The sequence below is a fragment of the Festucalex cinctus genome, chromosome 2 (genome assembly GCF_051991245.1).
Source record: "Festucalex cinctus isolate MCC-2025b chromosome 2, RoL_Fcin_1.0, whole genome shotgun sequence".
In the NCBI taxonomy this organism is placed as follows: domain Eukaryota; kingdom Metazoa; phylum Chordata; class Actinopteri; order Syngnathiformes; family Syngnathidae; genus Festucalex; species Festucalex cinctus.
Genome location: NC_135412.1, coordinates 20,159,979 through 20,176,163, shown reverse-complemented (window position 1 = coordinate 20,176,163; position 16,185 = coordinate 20,159,979). Strand labels below are relative to the sequence as shown.

The window sequence follows — 16,185 nt, the reverse complement described above, 5'->3', positions numbered from 1 at the left end:
ACCAGGATTATGAACATTAGCGCCATCTACTGTCCAAACCAGAACGTAAAAAAATAATAGAGACTGGAGATTTCATTTCTTTTTGTATTCATTCAACGTACCCTTATTATTCAGCAAAAAGAAACATTTCGTCTGGTTTTTGTTTTGTTCTGTGGTATTGTGTAAAAATGCGCTGAGAGGAATGAATTGTTTCGTCCAATCAGGATGTTTTGCGCACGTTCAGTTCACTCAAGGATTGTCTCTCTTTCGTTTTTCATTTCCCGGAAGAGTTGAACACGAAAATAGTAGAGCTTTGTGTTCTCGGAAAACAAATTAGTTGTGCTCAGTTGTTTCAGCTGGTACTTGTTCACTTTTTTTTTTCTTTGGGGGCACCCGCAAACGGACATTTCCATCCGGAACATGTCCATGTCACTGTTGGTGAAGGTGAGTACATTTTTTTTCAGGGGACACTCGTGGGAATGTGTTGGTTTGAGGAGGTTATCTGGCACTATTTTTGCATTTATGGACATATGTATTATTATTATTATTATTATTATTATTATTATTATTATTATTATTATCATTATTATTATTATTATTATTATTATTATTATTATTATTATTATTATTATTATTATTATTATTATTATTATTATATGGAATGTTTTGTTTTAGGAAGAACAAAGAAAAAGTTCACCCACTTTAATGCAAGTAACACAAATCAGTGGGCATCACTCCCCAGTCCCACCAGACAAGATTCCAAACATCAGCCCTCCTACACAGGATGACCTATGGCATCTTCCCGGACAGCTACGTGAGTCCAGTTATTTAACTTACATGTCATATTCCAGGATTGGGAGAACATTTTCTGTTGTTCCAAGTTCAACACCCTCATAATCCATACAAAAAACAAACAAAACAAATCCATAAAAAAAAATACACAAACAGGCACATAAATTATAGTGTACCGTGGCAAAATGTAACTTTAGATGTTACAAAAATTATTCCTAAATATAATTTTGAATACCAAATAACATCACCTAAAATGTTTTTCTTCTTCTTCCCTCTTGTTCTTTTTTCATGATGACAAACTTACATATGAACATTTAAAATACATTTTAAATCAACTGTTTTGCTGATGTGATTTTGTTGAAATAGCCTATGTCTTCCTTGTAATTGTTTAAACATTCTGTTTTATCAGGACACTTATTTTAAGTAGTAGTGTTGTATCTCTCAACATACATAGCCTACAACCCTTCCTAGACTGCTTGTAAGATCTTATTATTGCCATACATCAAAAAAGTGATCTAGCTTTAATAGAGAGGACATCATCTATCTAATTACATACTCTTACCATAGGGGTAGCCCTAAAGTAAGTCTTCTCTTCTATTTGTGTTTTTTTTTTTTCTTAAAAATTTCAGTCGTAATAGATCATCAGATCAACACAACCGGGTTAGTTACAGCTATTGTCAGAAAAAGAAAACTCAATATCAAAGTTTTCTAAGCAAAGTTTATTTTTGAAGAGTTAGCATAGCAGCTAGCATGTAGTCAGAAAGTTGAGAAACATTAGGAATGTTTTGCAGTGATTTGATTTTCTGTAATTAAAGTAATGCTAAAAATAGAATCATAGAATCAAACATTCTTGATTACAGGATTTATTCAGAATTTTTTTAAATATGTTTTTCAAAAGTCTATATCATGATGGCAACCAGTCCAGGGTGTCCCCCGCCTACTGCCCAGAGCCAGCTGTGATAGGCGCCAGCACCCCCGCAACCCTTGTGAGGAATAAGCGGTCAAGAAAATGGATGGATGGATGGATATATCATGATGTGGCAAATATAGCAAAATCCAGGATGCAAAATAAAATATCCCCTTAAAAGTGAACCATCGACATGGACAAATGAAATCATACGACGGCTTCTTAATTGTTTTACTTGACAACAGAAAATATCAAAAAATAAATGGTCCAATTTGTTTGTTTTTTTCCTTTTAGAAAGCCTAATGCCTAAATTGTCTTCCAATTCTGGCTTGGCCCAGACACAACAAGCCAAGCACTCTGTTTGAAATGACTCTATGTGCAACCTCTACCAACAGGAATAAATCCATCTTTTTGGGACAGGGATGATGTTTCCCTCTGGCTTCACTGGGCTCACAAGGAGTACTCAATACGGCGACCCGAGAAGGGACGCTTTGAGATGAATGGCCGAGCCCTGTGCCTCCTCACTAAGGAGGACTTCAGACACCGCTGCCCAAGCTCAGGTATTGCTGAAGATACAGTAGGTCTTATGCATGCATGACTGACTTCTTTGACACCGACATATTTACCTCACGGTTGTCTGCAGGCGATGTTCTGTATGAGATCCTGCAGTGTGTGATAAAGCAACGGAGGAGTGTCGTATGTGCACCGCCAAATAGGTCTCACATCCAAAGCACAGTCAGGCCCCAGATAGCTGCACCAAAAACTGAAGAGTCCCAGTCGCCCTCCTCAGACAACACGCAAGGTCAGACATGCATTGTGTGCTGCCTTCAAATACACACTAATATCATATACTGATCATAACCATATTAGTAATATGGCTATGATCAATTGCGTTAAAATGTACTGACTTGATAAGAAACTGTCCCTGGAGATCACTTGAAGAAAGGTTTGTTCAATACTTCCTTAGCAAACTTAGAAAAAAACAAAAAACAAACAAACAGACTTTAAATGGCTTGACGTGCACTTTTGATTACACTTTAACATGCTTACCTTGACAAATTAAACCCAAGCTGGTTGTCGATATGCGTGTCATAAGAAATGCTGTAGCTGTTTGATTATTAACTTGACAAGTACAACTGTCAAACTGTCACAAACAGGCCACTCTAAATTGTATGTTGTTCTGAATTTATAACTCACCATAAACACGAGTGAAAGTAAATCAGTCTACACATTTACTATCAATGGCGAGTAAAAAAAAAGGTGATTTCCACTGTTATGCCAGTATGGTTTCAAAACCAGTAGTGTTACAACTTCTAGCCACAAATGGCTTTACAGTTCATGTTGTTGCATCCATTATGCACTCAAGAAACCTTTAGTTGCTCTGAAGACTTTTGCTTTCAGTTTTACTCTCCAAAGCTGCTCAAATTTCGAATGTGGTTAATAATCTCACTGTTTCATTTTCAGCAGCGGTTGAAATATGTTTGTGACTTTTGCCCCTCTTCTGCCTGCTTCGCTGTTTCTTTATCTCCACAAAAACAAGATGAAATTGGAACAGTCATAGCGGAACCTCTCAATTTGACATGCCGAGAGAAGCCTCGAAGACAAATGCACCGACCTGATGGTCGCTTGCCAGGTAAGGCAAAGTTTCCTCATAATAAAACACGCTTCAAATATTCAAACTCAAATAAAAAGTTAAAGCTGTGTGCAAAGTGACTCAAACTTTAGGGATTGTCAACATCTTATTCTGCTTTCACTTCATGTAGATCTGATGGCATCCATAAGAACATACTACAGTGATTCTCAAAGTGTGGTACGCATACCACCGCAGGGCTCCCCCTGGTGGTGTGCAATATAACCATGGATAACAAAAAGTACAGTAATTGAGAAGCACTGCCCTAAAGGCAACCCACCGAGTCTGATTTGTGATTGGCTAGGGGAGTCGAGGGGTGGGAAGAGAGGAGCAGACAAAGAGTGTGCTTGTGTATGTTCTTATTCACCCAATTCATTTCATGCTCAGGGCATTGACTCGGTCGCAACTGGACTGTTCTGGTTGTCTTTCACCTTTCATCCAAGAAACCTTCATCAGGTCACGCAACAAGGCTTGGTTAGGACTGCAAAGTTGGTGCGGTAATAAAACGAATGGAAATCATTCGTTTGGAATACAAAATGACATTCGTTAAGATGCCTTGCAGAGAGACCTCTGTCCATCAACAAGTCGCTGGGTGTGTGTCGTTAATATTCCATTTAATTGTAAAAAGCTGGTGGAGCTACCTTAACAATCAAAGTGTTTTTGTTGTTTGTTGGAGGCAAAAATCATTGACTTTGTTGACATGTCAATATTGGGGTTAAGGTCAAAATTCTGCTTTTTGAAAGATGCGCAATAACCCATTTCCATGAATGAGTAGACAGAGTAACTCGCTACATGGTAATGCGATCGACACCCGTCTAAACTGTGACACGGACATAGAATAGCATTTCCACTTCTGATTTTCGACCATAAAAGACGTTATTTTCATATCACTCACCACCAGTGTTTTAAGTGGAAAAAAATAAGTGCTGGTACTCCCCTAATTCCACTATATATATCCATCCATCCAGCTATTTTCTGAACCGCTTGCTCCTCAGCTGGCTATGGGCAGTAGGCGGGGTACACCCTGAACTGGTCGCCAGCCAATCGCAGGGCACACAGAGACGAACAACCAACCACACTCACAAGCACACCTCGGGACAATTCGGAGCACCCAATTAACCTGCCATGCATGTCTTTGGAATGTGCGAGGAGACCGGAGAAGACCTACACAGGCACGGGGAGAACATGCAAACTCCACCCAGTAAGGCCGGAGCGTGGACTCGAACCCGAGTCCTCAGAACTGGGAAGCGGATGTGCTAACCCCTCATCTACCGTGCCGCCCTTATTTATTTATTTATTTATTTATTTATTTATTTATTTATTTTTAACACAGGTCTACTACGCTAGTTTTTAATGTTAGTCATTGAGTTGGCTTGGTGACTTGGAGTGCTTAATATTTTTTGGGTGATAGTGTAATAATAAGTTTGCTACTACAGAAAATGAAAATACATTGGTACAGATGAATGACAATAAATCAGTCAAAACAGGGGACACACATATAGTCCATCAGAAATTGATTTATTTAATCTGAAGTCGTAAAAAACATGTAAAAGACAAAGCAAGAAAACAAATCACGATAACCTGCTCATAGGCTAGAACGCCATTAGATCCATATACAGTATACCAAAAATAGTCCCGCTGAGCTCAATGCAGGGTTGTTCAGTTTCAGTTTGTCATGCTGTTTGCAGAATGTTGAAAGTTGTTTTCGATATAATGGTGATATAAGAGTGTTGCCAACCATCTAACCTGTTCAACAACAATTTAGCAGTACACTTTTATTGGTAAATACAGTGCTACCTTGGCTTCCAACTTTTATTGTTTTTTTTGTTTTGTTTTGTTTGTTTGCTTTTTCATCCCTTTTCATGGAAAATGCATATTAAATGTAATAGCATTTTTTTTTCTATGCTATTGTTTTGGCTGACTGTAGTTACTTGCGAACGTTCTTATGTACACACCCACACCCACACCCACTTTACACAAGCAACGGTGTATCTGAAGTATGCTTGTAACTCAGATTTTGGCCCACAACACAGAGCAAAAAACTGGCCGAACTATTTGTGACCAAAAAAAAAAAAATCACCTAAATTTCGGGCTCTCGTCGTCGCAAGTCAAGACACCATTGTAAATAAATGTATTTCAATGTTTGCAATGTTGAACCTTCTTCAGGTAAAATGCATTTAATCTACCTACTCATAAATTCAATATTATAGAAGCAATCCGAATTAAAAATAAACAACCATCCCGTCAAAACAGTTTTGCCTTTATAGGTGCAATGATGATACATGTATGTGTTTCATTAACTTTTTTTTCCCCCCTAATCCCTTAATTGGAGCAGAGTGCAGGCGACTGTGGGAGTATGTCTATAAGATGCTGTGCGATGACCAATATCAAGAATACATTCGATGGGAAGACCGTGACAGCCTGGTGTTTCGGGTTGTGGATCCCAACGGCCTTGCACATCTGTGGGGAAACCACAAGGTGAGTAACGCTATTGTGCTATTCAAATGTGAAAGGTTGCACCCTCCCACACCAACTATGATACATGTCCTCTATAGAACCGAGACAATATGACCTATGAGAAAATGTCTCGAGCTCTAAGGCACTATTACAAACTCAACATCATCAAAAAGGAGCGAGGACAAAAACTCCTCTTCAGGTCTGTTTTTCCTTCTATTCATCACTCGTTGTCATCTTCCCTCATATTCGGTTTACATCGTTAGCTATCATGTTATTTTTGTGTCTCTGTAGATTTCTGAAAACACCACAAGATATCGGGAAAGAGCTGGATGACGCCATTGAGTCTCCGGCACACTCTCCCCTTCAGGACAGGAACTTTGCAGACAGCAGTTCTTCATCTGAATTGAGCGAGGAACGTTTTGAGGTTTCCCCTGATCGTACCACTCCAGAATGCTCTCCAACTGCACCCCACCCGGTCAGATAAAAGAAGTGCCGTGTAACACAAGTCATTTGAATTCCAAGTACTAAATAATCTTGTCTTTCTTTCACTTTTATTCCCCCTGGGAATCAACCATTTTACTTTAATTGCAGCAAACACTATTTAGAAGAAAAGGAATACAGTAATTTGGTACATTATTGAAGAATCAGGTGTTAAAATTCTCTTGCAGATATGGACAGGAAATTGTAATGGATGAGAAGTATATAGAATGTTTGTTGTGCGATACATATGCAGTACATTATAACAACTGCCCATCAATAATACAAACTTTAATCACTGTTGTTTAAATAAATATTCCCATTTTAACAGGACCAAAAGTGTGGTTACATTTTTTTTTTTTTGGTATGTCTCTCAAGCCTATCATGGAGGCTAAGTCATTTTGCTTTTATTATTATTGTTGGTACCTCATTATAGTTATACAATAATGTAACTACTACTTGCATGCACATTGCAGAAACAGCAAGTGAAATTGTAGCAAAATCCAACCAGTCCCCACCAGTTTGGAGGGGGCACCAAGCCGTAACAAATCAGTAAATACAATCAACATACTATTTAAAACTTCATATGTAGGGTAGGCCTATGTGTGGATGAAAAAGTGGAGAGTATACTGTACTTTATGTGGAGCCTCATAAGCCTGTTTCCTGATATGAACACTAGAGGCCACTGTTTTTCAATTGCAGAGAATTGATTAATATGCAAGAAGTCAGTCACCTGGTGTATGGGAATTGTCGGTTTTTTTTTTTGTTTTTTGTTTTTTTCATGATTGTCCAGTCCAGTCCCTTTTGTGCAGCTCGTCCCGTGGCTTCTCAATTAAAGCCAAATAATTCCTATTATTTATTTATTAATTTTGTTCTCCTCACTTTTTTTTTTGTCCTAAATATACGTCCACATAATACATCAACATTTCTAAGCAATTATGCCAACTGAGCTACAATGTTCTTTCAATCGAAATACTTACAATTTTCCCACAATTAAATTTTTTTTTTCATTAAAAAAATTATATTCATTTCCACGTCCTTTAATACCATTCAACATCATTTCCTGGGTTTTGCTCAACTGGTAAAGTGGATTTTCAAATTATCAAGGGGTCAACGGTTTGAGCCCCAGCAGAGCAGTGCAGAGAATTTATACCTATATAATTTCATAAAATTATTATATCAAACTATTTAATGCCTTTCAATATCATTCCATTTTATTCAATATCATTGCACATTTTCTGTGGCTTAATTTGTAGAGCAGGTTGTCCAGTACCCAAGATGTCGAGATTCATATCCTGGCCCACACTGATTCAAGTCCAAGTCATTCCATTATTTTTAATATATTTTTAAAATTATTATTATTATTAATATATTTTAGTATCATTCTTAAGAATTCCACACCATTCTACATGCTGTCATTTTTTTTAAATTCAGCTTTTCAGCAGTGTATTTCTCCAGAAATTGCAAATGTCCTGTTACATACAATAAGTTGTAGGTATAATTAAAACAGTGGTCTACTTTTTTTTAAATGTACATTATTCATTTGTATATCACCCAGTGCAGCTAACTACTACTGCAACTAGAAAACAGCAAGGCACATTAACAATTTCTTTTGTATGGTCTCTGCCATCCGCTCTGGTAGAGCAATAATAAAAAGTTGTGTAAATTTGTACATTTGAAGATCCACATACTTACATCCTTCGACTTAAATTCAGACCTTTCCTCTAACGTTTTCACATGGGAAGTAGTTTCAGAGAACTGAACCAACCAGGCGGAGACTGATAGACAGTAAGGGTGTTGTATGCTTGTATCACATGTGCCTGACTAACAAGCTATAGCTAATTGAGATCTTTTTAAAAGGCATTATGAAAACATCATACTTTTCACTGGATAACATCTCTGAGTGAAACACTATTTTTCGACTACTTTAAGACCACCACCGAAATACAGATAGAGTTTTTACACTGACAGCCTTAAAATGGTGCTTGAGGTATCCAACGTAAATTTTCGTGAGGCACCTTCATCCATTTCTTTCTCTGGATCCGGCTTTTTGGCCACCTACCAGTTGGGTGTTGCCCAGTGCTTTGTACATAACGCACCGTGGCTAGTGCGCATGGCACCGTGCATTCTCGGTGTGTCGGCGGGGTCTTTGGTAGCTGCTGCTGTTGCCTGTGAAATAAACCTGAGTAAGTGGTTCTGACTTTTTCTTATGAATGTGCTTTTTATGGTTAGACATGATTGTTTCAATGACTTTTTTCTTAATCTCTTGCCAGTTACAATGAGAAATGAGATGCTTCACTTCGCCAAAGCAATGCAGGCCTTTACACTTGGACCATTTAACCCTTCGGTTGATATTCTAGACTGGTTAAAATATGTCTTACATAAATATATTCCCTCTGATGCGCATCTCCTCGCAAATGGACGTCTCGCTGTGGCTCTAACCCGTCTGGAGGACGGCAAGTACACTCTTATAACAGAGTACCAGTCCAAAGAAGATGTCATACAGGTGAGGTGTACTGTACTACAGTTTATCCTTATATATTGAGTCTTATTAATTAACATTTTTCATTCCAATTCGCAACCCCAGACTCTGCTTTGTAGCTGCTTTGTTCCGGGATATTGCGGCATGCAGCCTCCCACCCTCAAAGGAGTAGTAAGTATTTTAACGCACTGAGAAAAATGTGTCAACTGTCTCCTATAATGTGTCTGTGTTGTCCTGTCTTACAGCACTATATGGATGGAGGTTTCAGTCAGATACAGCCGGTTCTGGCGTTACCAAGCCATACTTTAACAGTCTCTCCATTCTCTGGAGAGACAGACATCTGTCCCCAAGACAACGCCTGTATGCTGGACATGGTGGTGACGGGACTAATCTTGAAGGGCAATTTGACCAATGGCCTCAGGTTCTGGAATGCACTTTACCCCATCAAGCCAGAGGTGAGTGTTTCCGTGTCTCAAAGGGTTGCTGAATAACTGAATTATTCTTTTCTGTGCTCCGAGCAGAATCGTGGCTGCCAGTGTGAATAATTAACTTGATGGTTTCCTTCACTTTGAAACTCATGATTCTTCTACAGGCTATAGTTAAGTTTATTAACTATTCCTTTGAAAAAAAATAAACGATATGTTCTTTACTCAGATCATGGAGCAAGCCTACCATAGTGGCTACAAAGATGCCATTGATTTTCTTCTGAACAATGGTTGGTCAACTACATCATGAAGGAAAGCACACACAAACAGAAACTTTTCTTTTACTATCTTTTTTCCTTGAATGCAGAGCTTGTCCCAAGCATGAAAATGATCACAACTCCCAAAGAACTAAACAGCACTAGCTACTGTGGCACTAAACCACCAACATTCCCAGAGACAACTCCCGAGGAAAAAGAGGACGATGACATGGAGACAGCAGTGATGTCATTTTTTCAAGGCAGCCAAAGAATGCAGATGAACACTTCTGCAGAACGTCAGTTTCCAAATGGAAAACCGACACTTGCAGAACTTCCTCTCACTTTTGACACAGCACAGAATGGTGTGAATTGCACTCATACCTTTACACTTACCTGAACTGTATTCAAGAAAAACACTCCAGTCAAATGTGAGTATTTTATGTTGCAGTTCTGATGGGCAATCTGACAATGTATGGGAGCATGCTAGGACCTTCTGGATTCTTGACCTACTTGATACTACCTGTGATGCTGTTGTTCCAGACTCTGGTTGAGACCAAGGAAATGTAAGAATCTGATCACCTCACCATTACCATCACTTTTGCTACGGTTATTAACTTTACACAGTCACTGGATTTGTGAGAATGTTCAAATAATAATAATAATAATAATCATAATAATCATAATAATCATAATAATCATAATAATCATAATAAGTTTAATAAACACATAGTGGCACAACTGCACATGTACAAAAGCTAAATGTCACTTAATGACAAAAAAATTATGACTTGCCAACAAAATTGACATGCTCATCTCTATACATGTCCTCTTCAGCCTATAAAAATAAAACAATTACCATAATATTTTACATTCTATGGACATATAAGCCTTTTCTCACCATACAATTGTACTCATAAGTTTAGATACCATAGTAATGTCAAACCGCACTTCATTTATATAGCGCTTTTCCACCTTACAAGGCCATCAAAGCGCTTTACATTTTGACTACCCATTCACCTATTGATGACACAGCATCAGGAGCAATTGTGGGTTCAGTATCACGCTCAAGGATACTTTGACGCATTCACAATGGGATGGGATCGAACCCAAAACCTCTGGGTGCGGAGACGACCACCATACCACTGAGCCACGCCGCCCCAGTACAGTACTTGTTAACCTGGGTTCAATCGAACCACAGTTCAGTGAGCCAGTGGGGTTTGTCAGATGCCAAGACGAATTAACCTTGCCAGCAAGCTGAATTCTATTTGTTCACAAATACTACGAGAATGTATCTTGTACTGCTCCTGCTGATCCGTTTGCAACTGATCTTTTTTCGGTCGGACCAATCAGGCATTGTTTACGGCTGGACATGCAGCTGTGACAAAACCAGGAAGCGCCGACACCGGGTGAAACAAACAAATCGAACATAGACAAAGGACGCTGCAATTAATTCTGCAATTAATGCTGCAATTAAGTCTGTTCTCGAAGAATTACAAACAGTTTCCTAGTTGAATATTGAACAGCAATAAGCGTTTTCTGCATTTTTATCTGGTAAAGATGTTCGTGCTTTTTGTTTTTGTTTCCCCCCCCCCCCCCCTAAGACGAGCCCGAAGACGACATTTTCATCCGTTGTCATGATTGGTCAAAGCAAACATGCACAAGATGCTGCATTGTCCAATCAGCTCGAAGTATTGTACAGAATGTCCCGCCTTTCCCGAGCAAATCACCGTGGAGCAGTCCCAGATTGATAATATGAAGAACTCCCTTGAGTGTTTTTTTCCCCATTAAATAAGGGTTTGATGAATTCGCATAGGAGTTGAGTTTAGTACCTCCAACAATGTTAAGAACTGCTGCCCTAGCATGTAAACTTACAAGCACAACTGTAATTGGCTTATTATGCAGTCAGATAAGCTCATGACTTGTTTGCGGTTGGTTGTTCATTATGCTTTTCTGTCCAAACACTGACATACCTGAGGGAAGATATGTGAATGCCGTCTTGAGTTTGTTCTTGTACCTTGTGATGCGTTAACCACAAAATGTCTTTTGCGTGTATCGACAACAACGTCTTTCAGCATTGACACAACTTGACCCACTGTTGTCCCACACAGGGTGGAGTTGCTGTGCCGAAAGTCTCCAGAATGGGCTTTCTGGACTTGGTGTAGCTTGAGACAGTATTCAATCTTCTTTTTTGGTATACTGCTATGTACCTTCAAGAAGAACATAAAGGACAGGTTTGACTCCTTATAGATTCCATGATATATATATATATATATATATATATTTATTTATTTATTTTTTCAAATTAGAGCATACCCTGATGCGTTTCCTGCCTTGTGTCTACCACGCAGGGTATTGCCCATCATGCTGAAGCTGCAGTTGTTGAAAGACGCTCAAAATGAGGCGCACAATTGCCCTGCGCGTCACAAGCCTGCTCCCTCAGGAAGTGTCAGGTTTGGAAATTCTAGGTCCATACCTCCTTTACGAGGGTTGTAAAATGACAGAATTAAAATGGTTGAAGACTATTGTTTTAACAAAGCACAGTCAGAAGGTATATTCAAAAATTTGTGCTTGACTTGTCTCATGTATAAAGTACGCAGGTCTTCCAGGTGTGCATATTCTCACTGAGCATCTGAAAGATTCTTTTTGTGAAAAAAGGCTACATTTCAATGTTTTTATTCCATTGTACTTTGTGGTATTAAATGTCCAACATTTTCTCTGTACATAGTCGCCAACAGCCTCCTCCATTGTAGCCAATCACTTCTTATCACTGTGCCATCTGTGTATCATAGTTTTCTCAAGGCATCATCATCACTATGTGAATATGTAATAATAACTCAGCACCAACCTGATAAGTTCAAGCATCGGACACCGCCAAATTTCTTTCAGAACGGCATTCGTAAGTTTATGGTGTAATATTCTATTGCACGTTCAAGCTTAGGTTTGAAACTTTCCTATGAGAAAACAAAAACCTTTGCTTACTGTTTTAGTGCCCCTTTACAATGAGGGATGCCTCAGTTGTTTCAATTCAGTAGGATAGCTGTGTCTAGATAAGTATTCCTTGAAAATGAACAATTGTGAATCTTGTCACCCCATCATCAGCTTGTACATTATTGCAATTGCTAGTCATCAATAAACCAATGGCTAGTAGCCCTACGCTCAAATGTTTCCATCTCCTCTGTGCTGTTTTTCTTGGATTTTCCATACATTACACATTCACATATATCTGTTGGTCATCCTGATAAAAGTGCTATGGATATTCTTATAAAAGTATTGAGCAGAGTTGCTAATATTTGACTTGCACACAATGGTTCCTGTGAATGAGGATTTATGTTGACTGTGTTTTAATACTTGTGCATCCCTGCTGGAATTTGAGATTTATTGCTTTGAAGAAGGGATAAGGAAACAGTAAACATAGGGTACATCATTTTCTTTTTGCATATCAGAAATAGACCAGCTGATTTCCAATGCAGGTATCATATTCCATCAATAGTGTTGGCAGTTTGTCAGCCATGTTGCAGTTGCTGCATTTGTAATACATGTTACCCAGCTGCTCCTCCATCACCCACCCATTCAGTGTCATAGTCAGGCAAGGCAAAGGAACCCAACCATAGATCAGCTTCATGTGTTCTAGAACGACTATGCAGTTGACCTCTGTGTATCTTTAGCGGTATACACAATGTAAAAATTACCATATAATTGCCCTTTTGTTCTTATGACCAATTCTTTTTGCTAATAAGTACATCACGACCCTATAGCACAAATAGAGAAACTGCGAGGTCATTGACCTCTATATCCTCTGTCAGGATATCCTGTCCCACCATTTACCTTTTCAACCCTGTCTGAATGGATGAATGACTATATTGGCAGTGCTCTGCAACAGACTGTTTGATATGTGTTCCCATGTCACACAGATGGCCTATTACCTGCTGCTAGATCCTCTTATATAATGAGTGTGGGCGGATGATACGGATAACACACACATCTGCTGCTCTTCTATGCAAGCCATTGATCCAGCCAGTCAGCAGGAAAGCAGCTGCTTTTGTAAACGCAGACCAGAGAGTGTGTGTGCCTAAGTATCTTTACTGCTCAATCATATCTATATTCCTGACTACCAGTGGAAAAAAAATGTCCAATCATGTTTATTTTGATATTCCCCAATCTTTGTGAAGTAACTGGAATACTGCAAATCTTTGAGGAAAAAAAAAGTTTTTAATTTTTTAAGCTATGATGTGTCCACTACAGAGGACATTTTTTAAAACTTAAATGCTAGGCTCAAATGCAGTTGAAATAATTCAAACAATACTTGAATGTGTTCTTAAGAGTCTTGTAGAAAACATGCTTTAACAACATTTAAAGCCTAAATTTGTTCAATAAAAAGTGTTATACATTTACTTTTCCTCTTCCCTAAAAAGTACTTGCACGCCATTTTCTTTTATGATGTACCATAATCAAAGATTGCAAAGCCCCACCCCTACACATTTGGTATCATTGGAAAGCTCTGAATGTCCTCTATAGAGCATAAACGGGAGTTAATTCAATCGTATGCACTGGGTGGGAGATATTCGGGTTTAAAAAGGTCCACTACAGAGGACAAATTTGAATTGCTGGTAGTCAGAAGGTTACGGACTTAATCTCAAGGTAAATACTACAAATTATAAATAACAACTGTGGTTAATCTCCCTTCTTATGTCCTGTCAACTTCTGTAGGAAATACAGAATCATAGCAATTTACTCTTTTTGGCTGACACAGTGGTAATTAGAAAGTCAGGGCCTGGTTTCTCCCAACCTCATTTTAAACCCTAACTCTGGTTTTAAGCCTTACTTTAAAATGACTAATCCTAGTTTGACACCCTACTTTGAAACCCTAACTCCCCATTGAATCCCTATAATCTTAGTTTTAAAAACACATACCTACCTTGAAATCCTACTTTGAAACCTTAACTCTCCTTCAAAGCCCTACCCCAAGTTTTAAAATTTACTTTAAAATCCTAACTTTTCTTTGAAACCCTAACCCTAGTTTAAAAGCTTACTTCACTAACCCTAAGACTCTTTTGAAATCCTAACACTAGTTATTTTTTAAACCTTAACCTATGTTTGAAACCATACTTCAAAAGTCTAACCCACATTTTAAACTACACCTTTAAAACTTTAACCCTACTTTCAAACCCTAATCCAGGGTTGAAACCTTACCCCTAGCTTAAAACCCTACTTTGAAATCCTAACCCGCTTTTGAATGCTGAAATTACACATTCTGACTCATGCATCCATTATCCATAGGAGAAGCCGGGAGATTTGTACCTTGCACTGACACAGTGACATGTTCACAAGGGCTGAGGATTGAACCCACAACCAGCCAAAAGCTGCAGATTATCATCCTACACTTATTGGGTACATTCTCTAGTCCCAACACACATACATTTAAGTGTTGGTAAATTTTTCGGGCTAACATTTGTTATTATTTCATACTGTATATCATAGGTAATATACAGTAGGTGTAATTTACAATTTACGGTTTACATTTCATTTACTGCCTAATTTAATCAAGTCGAAGTTATGCAGTATGTACCACACGTATATATAGTTTTTCCAATGTGGCAATGGTGTTTTTCAAGTGCTAAAAACACCCACCAAGTGAACAAATGAACTCCATTCATTAATCACAGATAAGAATAATATGAGCTTTAAAAAAGGAACCATATTCGATAACATGAACTTACCAGCAATTAAATTAAAATAGACACACTTCGATTAATATAGGCCGCAAAATCATTCAAGACGGGTTAATTAAGAAAGAAAATAAAAGTGTTTCATTGTCATGAACTCACTTTTTTTTTTTATACATGTGTGATGTTATAAACACATACCATTAGTAACATGTTAGAGCAGAAACATTTTAAGAATTAAATAATAGCGGGGCAGTAATGTCGCACTGTCAATATTGTGATGATACTGAATATAAAGATAAATGGAAAAAAAAAAACTACAATAAAAAGCCTTGCAATGTACAATACTACAATAATTTGTATTGCGCTTGTCGCCCACTTCACCGAAAACAATATTTTTGCTCTCATACATGCAAGTTTGTGTTTGCGTATATTTCATGTATTTATTTATTTATTTATTTATTACATTTATATTTATTTATTTCATTTATCCTCTGATAACACTTGAGAGGGAGGGTGAAGGCATTAAAGCCATGTTATGTGCATGTTTGATGAATTTTAAAGCCTCACTTATGCTCATTTAGTCTATGGCAGAAGAGGACATGTCCAATACTGTGCATCAAAGTGCATGCTCGCATGTCAGGATTTGTCTGGCTATCTTGGTGAGCACCTAATTTTAACATGACAGAACATTTAAATGGAATATATAACAGTACCTTTAGTTTGAATTAGTTCATCGATTTAAAGTTTACTTCTATCATTACTGAGAATCCCACATCTTCAACATGCAACAATATCACATGGCTAGAAACAGTGTGGTGTTAAATAAAAATAGTCAGAGTGATTGTGACTGTGGAATTCAAAAATGAGTAAAAGTTTAGTTTGTTCTGAGTAAAACGAACAAACAAACAAACAAAAAAGAAAATGTGGTGGAAAATGTGTTGCTTTGGGAGTCTCAGAATGCATGCGACCTACCACAACTGTTTGTTTATCTGTCTTCAAGTTGGGTAATCTGTGAGGGCCGTTGGGGATAATTCTCATTAATCCTGTTCACGCAATCACCAGAGTGAAACAGATGTCAGATTTTACTTGGGAGCACCATTTACCATTTAATGA

The 16,185-nt window shown here is 38.0% G+C and overlaps 3 protein-coding genes across 7 annotated transcripts in view; 2 read left to right on the top strand and 1 right to left on the bottom strand.

Moving 5' to 3' along the window:
- LOC144014067 (uncharacterized) overlaps positions 1–16,185 on the bottom strand; it is a 491,860-nt gene that overhangs the window by 63,006 nt on the left and 412,669 nt on the right. The window lies entirely within an intron of this gene.
- Positions 256–6,566, top strand: etv7 (ETS variant transcription factor 7). Of its 5 annotated transcripts, none has more exons than XM_077515313.1 (8): positions 256–423; positions 722–793; positions 2,074–2,238; positions 2,322–2,480; positions 3,219–3,311; positions 5,644–5,786; positions 5,864–5,964; positions 6,057–6,566. In XM_077515313.1, exons 3-8 carry the CDS (start codon positions 2,175–2,177, stop codon positions 6,247–6,249), a joined length of 753 nt encoding a protein of 250 aa, XP_077371439.1. In that variant the 5' UTR covers positions 256–423; positions 722–793; positions 2,074–2,174; the 3' UTR covers positions 6,250–6,566. The 5 variants fall into 5 exon arrangements, with proteins under 5 accessions (XP_077371439.1, XP_077371438.1, XP_077371435.1 ...); XM_077515312.1 differs by having other exon boundaries at positions 659–793; XM_077515309.1 differs by having other exon boundaries at positions 655–793.
- Positions 8,146–12,533, top strand: pnpla1 (patatin-like phospholipase domain containing 1). Its single transcript, XM_077515307.1, has 9 exons — positions 8,146–8,428; positions 8,516–8,748; positions 8,830–8,895; positions 8,970–9,179; positions 9,379–9,439; positions 9,517–9,768; positions 9,855–9,969; positions 11,515–11,637; positions 11,755–12,533. The coding sequence occupies exons 1-9, from the start codon at positions 8,221–8,223 to the stop codon at positions 11,897–11,899; spliced, it is 1,413 nt and encodes a 470-aa protein (XP_077371433.1). The 5' UTR covers positions 8,146–8,220; the 3' UTR covers positions 11,900–12,533.

What these genes read in the sequence shown, in the direction of transcription:
- pnpla1 (XM_077515307.1), top strand. Translation starts at nt 8,221, where the DNA reads ATGGTGCTTGAGGTATCCAACGTAAATTTTCGTGAGGCACCTTCATCC. An exon ending in CCAAAGAAGATGTCATACAG is followed by an intron (nt 8,749 to 8,829) that starts GTGAGGTGTACT and finishes TCGCAACCCCAG; the next exon opens with ACTCTGCTTTGTAGCTGCTT. An exon ending in AAGAAGAACATAAAGGACAG is followed by an intron (nt 11,638 to 11,754) that starts GTTTGACTCCTT and finishes TCTACCACGCAG; the next exon opens with GGTATTGCCCATCATGCTGA.
- etv7 (XM_077515309.1), top strand. Translation starts at nt 400, where the DNA reads ATGTCCATGTCACTGTTGGTGAAG. An exon ending in ACACCGCTGCCCAAGCTCAG is followed by an intron (nt 2,239 to 2,321) that starts GTATTGCTGAAG and finishes GGTTGTCTGCAG; the next exon opens with GCGATGTTCTGTATGAGATC. An exon ending in CTCCTCAGACAACACGCAAG is followed by an intron (nt 2,481 to 3,218) that starts GTCAGACATGCA and finishes CACAAAAACAAG; the next exon opens with ATGAAATTGGAACAGTCATA.